A 12,325-nucleotide genomic window follows, 5' to 3' on the forward strand; every position below is an offset into this window, starting at 1 on the left:
AAATCTAAAAATAAAAAATGGATGTCCTTTTTGTGGAATGGTGGGTAAAATCTATGCATCTCTTGCAGTTAAATGTTTGTTTTGCTGTTCAGCTTAGTTGTGGCTGTTCCCAGATAAACTACGACTCCCAGGGTGCATTTCACTGAAACAGCCAATCACGGAGTGTCACGTTCTGTGGCGGTTTCCGGTTCCGGTGTTGCCACCTGCAGTCGAGTTGAAGCTAACGGCTAACTGTAGCCTCTAAACAAACTGATTTTCGGTTCTTCGGTCAGTTTTTGAACCATTCTGCCGTCATGGCGACGAAACGTTCTGAACTCATTTTCCACCTATGTTTTCCACAGCAACAGCGCACAGCCCCATGGGTAATGGCGTGCGGCTTACGGACGGGCAGCTCCTCCCCCGGCCGGCAGGGGGCGCTGCAGCAGCGGCCTCGTGTTTGTGTCACCATGGCAACCTGCTCCGTGTTTGTGTTACCATGGCGACCTGCTCTGTGTCTGTGTTTGTTTTAAATAGCTTCACTCCGCTGTCTTCATTAAACTGTTAGAGTAACAGATAACATGCTGCTGAGACAAAGAACATGTCGAGAGTTCACGGGACCGACGCCTCATTCTGTGGCTGTGGTGAGTCACAATAACTGATATTAAACAGTTAAACTGAGGTCAACCAGTTAAACTGATATTAACCACTTAAACTAAACCGCTAAACTGATAATAAACAGTTTAACTGATGTTAGACAATTAAACAGATAATAAACAGTCAAACTGACATTAACCAGTTAGACTGAAGTTAAACTGATGTTACATTGATGTTGACCAGTTAAACTGATATTAAACAGTTAAACTGATGTTAAACTAATATTAAACAGTCAAACTAATGTTAAACTGATGTTAACCAGTTAAACTGATATAGTTAAACTAATGTTAAACAGCTAAACTGATATTAACCAGTTAAACTTATGTTAAACTGATGTTAAACAGTTAAACTGATGTTAATCTGATGATAAAAAGTTAAACTAATGTTAAACTGATATTAGACACTTAAAACCCACATTAACCAGTTAAACTGACATTAACTGTTGAGTCAGAATGTCAATAAATGTTTTTCTCTTTACAGTTTTTTATTATTATTAATACAATATAATAATAATAATAATAATGTGTGTGCGTGTTTGTTCCTGTGGGTCAGAGAGCGAAGGTCCCGTCCTCGCGGCCGGCGGACCAGCTGATGGTGGACAGACAGAGACAGGACGCTGCCAGAGACCAGATCCTGGACTTCACCAGGCGCCAGCAGAGCTGCCACATCAAGACCTCGTGGCTGGAGAGCTCAGACCGCCGCTTCCTGCAAGGAACCGTCCAGAGACGAGTGAGAGAGGCCCTGGACCAACAGGAAGTCCACCTGGACGAGAGGAGGGACAGGTCCGTCTGAGGAGGGACATCTGCTCTCATCATGTCCCTATTCATTATCAAATACAGCAAGTGTTCAGTTCTGGACCTGTGAGTTGACAATACTGTCCTCCTGTCTGTCCCCCTGTCTGTCCTCCTATCTGTCCCCCTGTCTGTCCTCCTGTCTGCCCTTCTGTCTCTCCTCCTCTCTGTCCTCCCATCTGTCCTCCTGTCTCTCCTCCTGTCTGTCCTCAGGCTGCGTGTCCTGCTGCAGACGGAGGAACAGCAGCTCCTGCAGGAGATGGAGGAGAGGACAGAGACGAGGTTGGAGAGACAAGCGAAGATGAGGGAGCGAGCTAAGACGCTGAGGGAGACGAGAGAGAGGGACAGACAGCAGCTGGTCTCAGAGAAGACGGAGCAGCTCTTCAGGTAAACTCGTCTGTCTCTCACATCGTGGACACCTGAGATGATGAAGTGAATCTGAATGTCTGTGGACATGGCGTGGTGTCCCTCAGGGCTCAGTGTGAGGAGCTGCGCGGCGTGCTGATGAAGCAGCGGGAGCAGCAGGCGTGTGAGGAGCGAGCGGCTCAGGTGCAGAGCGGGCGGTGGCGCCGCCAGCTGCAGCGGCAGGAGGATGACCTGCTGGACGAGCTGTGGGAGGCCGACCGACGGGCCAAAGAGGACAGAGAGATGGAGACGCTGCAGAGACGGCGGGAGAGGGACAGACAGCAGCAGGACATCCTCAGGACTCAGATAGATGCAGCGGAGCAGCAGAGACAGAAGCAGAGACAGCTGAGAGACGAGGAGGCGCGGCTCATGGTGAGCACCTGTTGCAAAGCGGCTGAGTGTTTTGGCTCCGCCCACTAGTTAGTTCCCGTCTGCCTTTAACCAAGAAGTTAATGAGACAACAGACCGACACGGTGGGCAGTGTTGCCAACTTAGTGACTTTGTCTCTATGTTTAGACTATTCAGACCCTCTAGAGACTCTTTGTCTCTATATTTAGACTATTCAGACCCTCTAGAGACTCTTTGTCTCTATATTTAGACTATTCAGACCCTCTAGAGACTCTTTGTCTCTATATTTAGACTATTCAGACCCCTCTAGAGACTCTTTGTCTCTATATTTAGACTATTCAGACCCCTCTAGAGACTCTTTGTCTCTATATTTAGACTATTCAGAACCCTCTAGAGACTCTTTGTCTCTATATTTAGACTATTCAGACCCTAGAGAGACTCTTTTGCAATTGGAGACTTGTTCCTACTATTCTTAACAAGTAGCAGGCGCTGTCCCAAAGCATCATAAGGCCCAGTCCTCCTGTAGCAGTCTCTCCCAGCTGCAGTCAGAGCAGGACATGTTAACCCCTCAGCATCCAGTCTGCACCAGTCTACAAATAAATCATGCCTCAATCGTATCTAATCAGCATTGACTAGTCTGTAGCAGCTCAGGAAGAACCGACCTGAGGCAGGTACTTTCTGACCTGAGGCAGGTACTTTCTGACCTGAGGCAGGTACTTTCTGACCTGAGGCAGGTACTTTCTGAGCCACTAACTGGTGAAGGTGGGTGGAGCCTTTTCACAAGCCACACCGATAGCTCACTAGAGGGAAAAGTACCTGATGGAAACGCACCTTTACTTACGTGTGTGTGTGTGTGTGTGTGTGTGTGCACGCTGTAGCGGGAGCAGCAGGAGGTGCAGCGGCTGCAGCAGCAGCGGGAGCAGCAGCAGCAGCAACAGCAGCAGCACAGCAGGCGGAGGCAGCTGGACAGATGTCTGCGGCTGAAGATGAAGCGTCTGTCCCGGCAGCAGCAGGACGAGCTGCAGCTGGACATGGACATCCTGCAGACGCTGCTGAGGCAGGACACAGAGCAAACCGAGGACGCTGCACACAAGAAGGTCCAGTCATGTCACGGTTAAATATTAGCACTTCACTAAACAGTCATAGATAATAACGGCAGCATTTTATTATTATTATTATTACTATTATTATTATTATATCAATTTATTGTATTATTAGTCAACACTATTTATATAATATTTAGTTAAATTAATAAGTAGAATAAAATAAAAAATATGATTAACATAATTTTTTTTACCTTTTTCTTTTATGAGTCACAATATGTATAATATATTAATTAAAATACAGAATTAAATATAAATATATGATTAATAATAAATCTGTGTGTGTATGTGTCTGGTGTGTGTGTGTGTGTGTATGTGTGTGTGTGTGTGTGTGTGCAGGCCCAGCTGCAGGAGGAGCAGAGGAGGTACCATCAGTATCTGTGTGAGCAGCTGGAGCAGCGGAGAAGGGAGGAGGAGCAGGCGGAGCAGCTGATGGAGGAGCAGCTGCAGGAGGTGTGGGCTGAGCGGGAGGAGCAGAGCCGGCGGCAGAAGGAGGCGCGGGACAGACTCCTGCAGGAGGTGATGGAGGCTCGCAGGCTGCAGATACAACACAAGCGTAAGACACAAACTGCATAGTTCACTAAAGGATCAAAATATTTATATAATATAAATAATATATATATTTAATAGAATTATACGTGTGTGTGTGTGTGTGTGTGTGCAGTGGAGCTGAACCTGCAGAGACAGGCTGAGGCGTCCTCAGAGAGAGACGAGCTGAGCCGAGCGCTGGAGGAGATGAAGCTGACGGACGAGGACAAGAAGAGACGGTAACTCTCACTCACGTTTGTCTGTGTCCGCTCAGATCCAGACCAGTCTAATCCGGTCTCTGGCGGTCTCTGATTGTCTCTGATGGTCTCTAATGACCTCTGTCTGTCTCTGATGGTCTCTGATGGTCTCTGACCGTCTCTGTCTGTCTCTAATGGTCTCTGACTGTCTCTGTCGGTCTCTGATGGTCTTTGGCGGTCTCTGTCGCCCCCCCTGCAGGCAGCGGAGCAGTGCGGAGGCGTACCAGGCCGAGCTGAGGGCTCAGGTGGAGGCGCAGCAGCAGCTCCGCAGTGAGCAGCGAGCTGAGGAGCAGCGGGAGGAGCAGCAGGGACGCCTCCTGCAGCAGCTGTACCAGCAGAGGAAGGACCACATCCTGTCCAGGCCCTCGGCCTTCAGCGCCCCCCATCCCTTCAGACGGGCCGACGGGTCCAGGTCCGCCCCCGGACTCTAGTACAGGTGGTCAAGTTTCACAACCGCTATCTGCCAAACTAACAAAAAAAACAACACACACAAACTTTGGTATTCAGATGAATAACTAACCATAAAAGTCTGTATAACAAAGATAAAACTTTAAATAAAGATAATTCTGATAAAAGTATCATTGTTTTATAAAGTTTCATAAAGAGTGAAGTGAATCTTTAAAGATCCAGAAGAACTCGCAGCATTCACGTTTTCTGTTTTGTGATTGTGAATTTTCTCTTTCAGGTCAAACTGAACGGGGGGTAGCTGCAGTTTTACTTCCTGCTACCACAATAAAGTTCCTCCAATAAAACAACGATGAACGGTTTCAACTGCTGAGATGTAAAATAATAAATAAAATAATAAATAAAACTGAGCTCTACAGTTCTGTAGCTCTGCAGCTCTGCTGCTGCTGCATGTTGGGTAAAGAAGTGTTTACTGAAGGCGAGGAACATGTTGCATAAAGTCTTTTATTGTGAAAGAATCAGACTGTTTAAACACAATAAACTCCTTAAACTGATCTATCCTTATATATTTCCAAATGAGCCTGATAAATAAATGTTTGTTTTATTTAATATTCCCAGATTTCTTTCACAGAAAAACATGATTCATGTTTTAATAAAGTCAGTGAAACTGTTGACTGATTAGTGAAGCTAAATATAGTAACATGTCTCTCACAGGACAAAACTTCTGTCACTTTAAGTTCTTCATTTTTGTTACAGAACGAACTCACACACGCACTCACACTCATACACACACACTCACACACACACTCACTCACACACACACAGACACACCTGATAAAGTGTTGCACAAAAAGTTTCTTCACATGATGACATCACTCAGTCTGTTTCAACATGTGAAAATACTCGTCATCAGTTTAACACATTATAATTATTATGAGTTACAAAGACCCGTAAAGTAATTAAAACAAAATGGTTTTCTTTGGTTGTAAAATACTTAATGATAAGAGATTTTTAAATGTAAATAAAATATTTTTCTTTGCCACATAAAACATGAATAAAAACATTCTGAAAGTCATTAATCACTAACAAACTAAACTATTATATAATTTCACTTCATCATCGGAGAGTTTACCTGAAGTTATGTTTTATTATATTCAGTCTTCAGGGAAGGACTAGTTCATCTGAACAATAACAGAATAAAAACAAATATGTTCACAATAAAGTCTGATAAAAAAAACAGGTTGTATCTTTATTGTAAAGTCCAACAGGAGTCAGTTTGTTGTGTCTTTAGTTTTTGTTTTTTTTATAATTTTGTTGTGTTTTTCTCTCTTTGTGGTCTTTAAAAGTCTTTATAGTTGTTTCATGGTTTTGTGTTCTTTTGTCGTCGAAAAAAAAATCTTTTTGTGGTCATGTTTTGTTTCTTCGTAGTTTTGCATTTTTACAGTTTTTTGGGCTTTGGGTTGATTTTTTATGCCTTCTCTGTCGTTGTAGTTTAAAGGTTTTGTATTATTTATGTCCCTTTGTATATATATATTTATATGTATATGTACATATACACATACACACACATATATAAAAAATATATATAATATATATATAGATAAAATGTGAGACAAATCAATGTCAAATAATTTATTAATTAAGTAGATCAAGTAAATAAAGAGATAACAACAATACATGACATGACATGACATGACATGACATGACATGACGGCTCATTTATTCACAAGGTTCATTCATCTGAAATATCACACACACACACACTCGCACAAAATTAGAGAGGCTGGTGTGGGCGGCAGCAGGTGAGCAGCTCATACCTGCAGAGGGAGTGTTTGGGAGGGACGAGGACACAGAGACGAGTTCTCACAGTCACATGACGCCGGGACCAACAGATCGGCAGGATGAGCTCAGAGTACTACCCCTACTCCAAGGTACCACTGCTGTTATCATGTTATCTACTGCAAGCTATCGGGGGGGAGTGTGTGTGTGTGTGTGTGTGAGTGTGTGTGTATGCGTGTGAGTGTGAGTGAGTGTGTGTGTGTGTGTGTGTGTGTGATAAGGTTTCTGAGCTTGTGTCTCTGTGAGTCAGCGTTTAAGGTACAGAGTAAAAGTACTCAGATTATATAGCAGAAATATCCTATCTTTATTCAAGAGCTTAGATTTTTAGTTTGAGAGCATGATTTTAGTACTTTTCAGTGAAACAGCTCCTTCTCTTTCAAAATGTGTGCTTGATCTAAAAAAAGCACATGCTTGTGCTCACATTTCTTCTTCTTGGACACAAACATTTGGCTGTGATCAGATCTAAAGTCTACGTTTTCAGATCTAAATTCTACGTTTCCAGATCTAAAGTCTACATTCTCAGATCTAAAGTCTATGTTCTTATATCTGAAGTCTACGTCTCATATCTAAAGTCTACGCTCTCAGATCTAAAGTCTACATCTCAGATCTAAAGTCTACGCTCTCAGATCTAAAGTCTACATCTCAGATCTAAAGTCTACGCTCTCAGATCTAAAGTCTACATCTCAGATCTAAAGTCTACGTTCTCAGATCCAAAGTCTACGCTCTCAGATCTAAAGTCTGCTTTCAGATCTAAAGTCTACGTTCTCAGATCCAAAGTCTACGCTCTCAGATCTAAAGTCTGCTTTCAGATCTAAAGTCTACGCTCTCAGATCTAAAGTCTGCACTCAGATCTAAAGTCTGTTTGTTTGTAAAACTGCTTCTCTCTTAAAATACACCAGTTTACCATATTAGCTAGCTATTTGAATCGTCCCCTATTTAAGACGCCATATATTTATGTATAATTAATCTTAAGTAATCCTAAGAATAGCTATCGTAGTTTAAACTTTTTCTCATTCACATTTGAGGGGATATATGTTATATACTATAAATACTCTTAGCAGCACAGTGATGTTACAACAGTCGATGGTTGAGGTCGCCATCTACTGCATTTTAAACCATGGGACGCCGGTCAAATGACTGAATCCGAATCTGTGCAACCAATCCATGAGGGATGTAGAAAAAACTGTGGCTGTGTCTCCTTGTGGTAGTTTGAGTTTTTAATGGTCATTTTGGCTCTTTGTGGTTGTTTTTGTAGACATATTTGCTTCACTTTGTAGTAGTTGTCTTGAACCTTTTATGGTCATTTTGTTGCTTTTATTCTCTTTGTGTCTCCTTGTACTAGTTTTGCATCTTTTTGTGGTCTTTTAGTATCTTTGTAGTAGTTTTGTGTCATGTTGTTGTCTCTTTGTCTCTTTGTGGTGGTTCTGCATCTTGTTCTGGTCGTTTTGAGTCTTTGCAGCTGTTTTTCTTGTTTTATGTTTTCTTGTGTTTTTATTAAACTTTCAAGTTCAATAATTTTTTTATTGTCGTCTTTTTGTCTCTTTGTTGTTTTGCAGTTTTTGTGGTCATTGGTGTCTTTGCATCTTTGTGTCGACTTGCTTCACTGTGTAGTGTTTTAAATCTTTGTGTTGTTGCTGTTTTGCATCTTGATGTTGTTGTTTGAGTTTTTTATGGTTGTTTTGTGTCTTTTTGGTTATTTGTCATCTTAATTTCTATATATACATATTTATTCACCGTTTATGTATAATTAGGGCCACGGGGCAATCGCACCGAGCACTGGTCCCATACAGCAATAGCTGTAGGGACCAGTGCTCGGGGCAAACTACTGTTATACTGTGGATTTTTTCTTCTTCCTCTTCCGGACGCAATTTCGTCCCGCTACTAGCCCTACAACTTGAAGAGTTGCAGGACAAATTATATATCAAAGCGTGCGGTTTGATCGGGATCGGTGTGCTATTACTTTTCTCTACAGAATACAAATTTTTCGCGACGTAAAACTGCCCAAAATTTTGCATTGAAATGAATGGGATGGCCGAAAAAAAATAAGCGAAAAAGAACAATAATTGGAGATTTTTAAACGTCTACTTCTCCAGTATCATTTCACCTAGAGACTCCATTTAAACTTTAAACAGTAGACACAAGTCTTGTGAATCAGTGTTTTAATCCACGTTTCGATAGGTCATATAGTTTTTTGTCCATCCCTATTCAATGACCATGATCGTTTTTGGAGAAATTCTGAGATTATAATGGGTGTGTATTGCCCGGAATGTTCGTGTCATAGTGTGCGACATCATCGCCAGAGTGTAGAGGGAGAGAAAGAATTGTCAAAAAAAAAAATTGAAAACTGCGCTCCAGGCCGCAAATTCCACTCTACAGAAATAATTTATACATAGAAACGTAGGAAATTTAGTCTTCTCACTCACAATCGTCTGGTAAAGCTGTCAGAGTTATAGTTTGGGCGTAGGACACACAGATGATCCACCAACACGCACCAACAGCCTCATTGGCTCCCATATTAAAAACACAGGAAGATTTCTGAAAAAGGGAGATGGAACAGTTTTTTTAGATCGCTCTAACAAAGCTATTTTTTCATTTTCTGAAAAAAAAAAAACCCATATGTAGACGTTCAGGAAGAACTCAGGACGCTCAAAGTGAAGTCGGATCAATGATAGGTATTATGGTTTTGCCAAAAATGCTTTCTGTTCGAGGCCAGAAATTCCAGTCTGTCTACCTCTGCTGTCACTGAGCCGGAAAAGGTGTCAGTTAATTCTGTTGATTGCTTTGATCTGATTGCCCTTGGTCTTTGATGTGATTACAGTTACAGATACACACACACACATGCGCGTAAGCGCGCACACTCCTCACACATGCATACACATGCTTCAAACACACGCGCACACACACACACACACACACACACAGGTAACTGTATGTGATTTTAATTACACACACACACACACATACACACACACAAACACACACAGGTAACTTTATGCGATTTTCGCTACACACACACACACACACACAAATGTGAGCGTAAGCATGCACACTCCTCCAGGTACACGTTTCACACACACACACACACACACACATTTTGAGGTTAAAGGGTATAGTTTGAAATTTCTGAAGAATCTCATCATAGTGTACACACACTGGCAGTAGCCCCCGTGGCCCTTTCAGAATTTCCCCAGAGGAAATTTTCTAGTTTGATATAATTATTTCTGTATTTATTTCTGTATTTATTTATTGATCCTCTTTATTCAGGCATGAATTTATTTATTTCAAAGTGAACTTATTCTATTTTTTTATTGACATGTTTTTTATTCTTTATTAATTGTTTATTCTTTATTAAATATTATGTTTTCTTTATTCATGCATTTATGTATTATTTTATGTATTTATTTTCATTTCTATTTTTGTATTCTTTATCTTTGGGTTTACTTTATTTTTATGTTTCTTTGTTTCTGTAAATATTTATTTCTTTATTATTTTATGTATTTATTTACATATTAATTTAAACAAATTTCAGGTTAACTTATTTATTTATTTGTGCATTTATTTTTTATTTTTTGTATTTATTAATTTCTGTATATATTTATTTATCCCTGTTTTAATTATATTCTTTCATTTATTAATTTGAGTATTTATTCAAACATTAATTTATTTTTATTTAATTTTTGATTTACTTTAGATTTTATATTTATATTTCTCCTGGTCTTTATTCATGCATTTATTTATTCTTTTATGTTTTTATTTACAGATTTATTTATATGTGTATTTATTTATTTATTTATTTATTTGTGCATTATTATTTTTTTATATTTATTTCCATTATCCAATATTTATTTGCCCCAGTCTATATTCATTCTGTAATGTATTTATTTATGTATTTATTTCAACATTTAGTTCTTCTTTAATTTTTTTATTTTACAGATTTATTTATTTGTGCATTTATTTATGCTTTTCGTATTTATGTACGTATATATTCATTTTCTAAATTATGGATTAAGTAAAAAAAAATTATTTATTAATTTATGTATTTATTTATTTATATAAATATTTATTAATGCATTTACTCTTTATTTATTTAAAGATTTATTGGAGTTTAAATTAAGTCTTTTTTTGTCCTCCATAGTTCGTGTGTGCGTGTGTGTGTGTGTGTGTGTGTGTGTGTGTGTGTGTGTGGTGTGTGAGTACAATCAGCCAATCAGAGGCGCTCTCTTGTCCGGAAGTGTCTCTGCGGCAGCTTGTTTTATTCTCTCTGTTCGTCTTTAACGTGTTTTTTATTTTTTATTTTATTTAACGAGTGTCTTAGTTTGTTAGTTAGTTTGTTTACTTGTTTGTTTGACGTGCTGCCGCTTCAACGTGTTTCCACGGAAACAGCACAGTAAACTGAACACCGAGCGAACTGACCGAAACTCCGCCAGGACACCTGCTCAGACAGCCGGGACACCGGGACACCGGGACACGGGGACACGGGGACACCGGGACAAGGGGACACGGGGACACCGGGACAAGGGGACATGTGGTGTCTCACCTGAGGACAAGACCCGGATCTGCCGTTAGTCTGTCGGTAGTTCAGGAGCGGAGACATGTCCGTGAACGAGCTGTACACAAAGGTGAGTCTGACGTCATGCAGCACACCTGAGAAACTCCATTCAGAAGTCCGTCTGAAAAACACCTGATTTAACAGAGAGAGAGAGAGAGACAGAGAGAGACATCATGTTACAGTTGTTGTTTTTTTGTGTCTTTTGTAAAAACTTTGTCTCTTTGTAGTTGTTACTTTATATTTGTTATATTTTCTATGTCTGATCATTTTACAATTTCATAGTTTTTGTTCTATTTTTAGTCATTTTGTGTCTCTTTGTGGCAGTTTTGTTTTATTTTCTTTCTTTTATTTTTCAGTCTGGTGTTTCTGTGACTCTTTGTAGTTGTTTTGCATGGTTGTCTCTTTGTCTCTGTCCTGTGGTTCTGTTGTTGTTCGTCATCCTGCTTCTGTTTGTGATTGTTTTTCATCTGATTTGATCCATTTGTTGCTGTTTTGTGTCTCTCAGCGTTCTGTCGTCCCTTCAGGTGTTTCTGAACCTGAAGTTCTTATTCTTCTTATTTATATAAAAGAGACTTCAGAGTCTCATGGTTCATGGTTCTCAGCTGCAGTTTGTTCTTGTTGATGGATCATTCAGTTTATAGTTTGGATCAGGAACGTTCTCTTTGTCAGAACTTCACATTTCACACTCGTGTTTCAGGAATTCAATAAAAAAAAGTTAAATAAATAATTAAACATGAATATAAAACACATCTTTTTACATCCAAAAAGATCTGATCATACTGCGGTCCCTTGTCCATCATCAAACTGTCCTCAGATCAGGAGTAAAACTGTGAAGAAGTAAACAACAACAGCAACAACAACAACAACAGAGCGATACTCATCAACATCAGTCGTATCATAAATAATTAATTTTAATTTTGGCTTTGGTCACTTTTCTAACAGGAACATTGATGAAAACAGTAACGACTGTTTTTACAGACTGTTGTTGTTGTGATAAACAGGTTTTTGTTGTTGTTGCTGTTGTTGTTGTTGTTGTTGTTGTTGTTGTTGTTGTTGTTGTTGTTGTTGTGATAAACAGAGTGAGGTGGTTTGTGTTGAGCAGAGGGGTGTTCCATCAATGTGGCTAAACAAACCGAGGCTTCATTGAAAAAGCCTGGTTAGAATGCAGAAAGCAGGGAATGATGAAACTGAGAAATTAAATAATAATTTTCAACTACATAATCAGCTAAGCCTACTCTTTGACACGTTTCACAGGATGTCGGCTCGATCTACAAGTGTCATATGCTTATAATATATATATGTTTAATATAATGGGAACTGAAAACCAAAAACTCCATATGGAGACAAAAAGCTAAAAATGTAATGATTAAATTGGAGATAAAGAAACTAGAGAATGAATGAAGTATACATTTTACCACAGCAGAAGGTCCTGGTTTAGACTGGATTTAATGTGTTGGGTTTTTTAGT

General features: G+C 39.8%; 2 protein-coding genes across 3 annotated transcripts in view; both read left to right on the forward strand.

The window, feature by feature from the left end:
• Positions 1-478: 478 nt before the first annotated feature.
• Positions 479-5,256, forward strand: cfap53 (cilia and flagella associated protein 53). The gene is made up of 9 exons (XM_059358398.1): positions 479-620; positions 1,186-1,415; positions 1,638-1,811; positions 1,898-2,201; positions 3,056-3,274; positions 3,620-3,836; positions 3,945-4,047; positions 4,265-4,501; positions 4,751-5,256. The coding sequence occupies exons 1-8, from the start codon at positions 558-560 to the stop codon at positions 4,494-4,496; spliced, it is 1,542 nt and encodes a 513-aa protein (XP_059214381.1). The 5' UTR covers positions 479-557; the 3' UTR covers positions 4,497-4,501; positions 4,751-5,256.
• Positions 5,257-10,537: 5,281 nt separating this feature from the next.
• The window catches only part of myo5b (myosin VB), a 34,002-nt gene continuing 32,214 nt past the window's right edge, over positions 10,538-12,325 (forward strand). For both annotated transcript variants that reach the window (XM_059358189.1, XM_059358190.1), the window contains exon 1: positions 10,538-10,928. In XM_059358189.1, coding sequence (XP_059214172.1) covers positions 10,902-10,928 — 27 coding nt within the window. In that variant the 5' untranslated portion in view covers positions 10,538-10,901. The remainder of the gene's footprint in view (positions 10,929-12,325) is intronic.

Source organism: Centropristis striata, chromosome 19, assembly GCF_030273125.1.
Source record: "Centropristis striata isolate RG_2023a ecotype Rhode Island chromosome 19, C.striata_1.0, whole genome shotgun sequence".
In the NCBI taxonomy this organism is placed as follows: domain Eukaryota; kingdom Metazoa; phylum Chordata; class Actinopteri; order Perciformes; family Serranidae; genus Centropristis; species Centropristis striata.

Bases quoted from the DNA above. Each gene is read 5' to 3' on its own strand.
- cfap53 (XM_059358398.1), top strand. From the start codon at position 558: ATGCTGCTGAGACAAAGAACATGTCGAGAGTTCACGGGACCGACGCCT. The intron at 3,837-3,944 runs GTAAGACACAAA...GTGTGTGTGCAG, and splicing joins GCTGCAGATACAACACAAGC to TGGAGCTGAACCTGCAGAGA. The intron at 4,048-4,264 runs GTAACTCTCACT...CCCCCCCTGCAG, and splicing joins GACGAGGACAAGAAGAGACG to GCAGCGGAGCAGTGCGGAGG.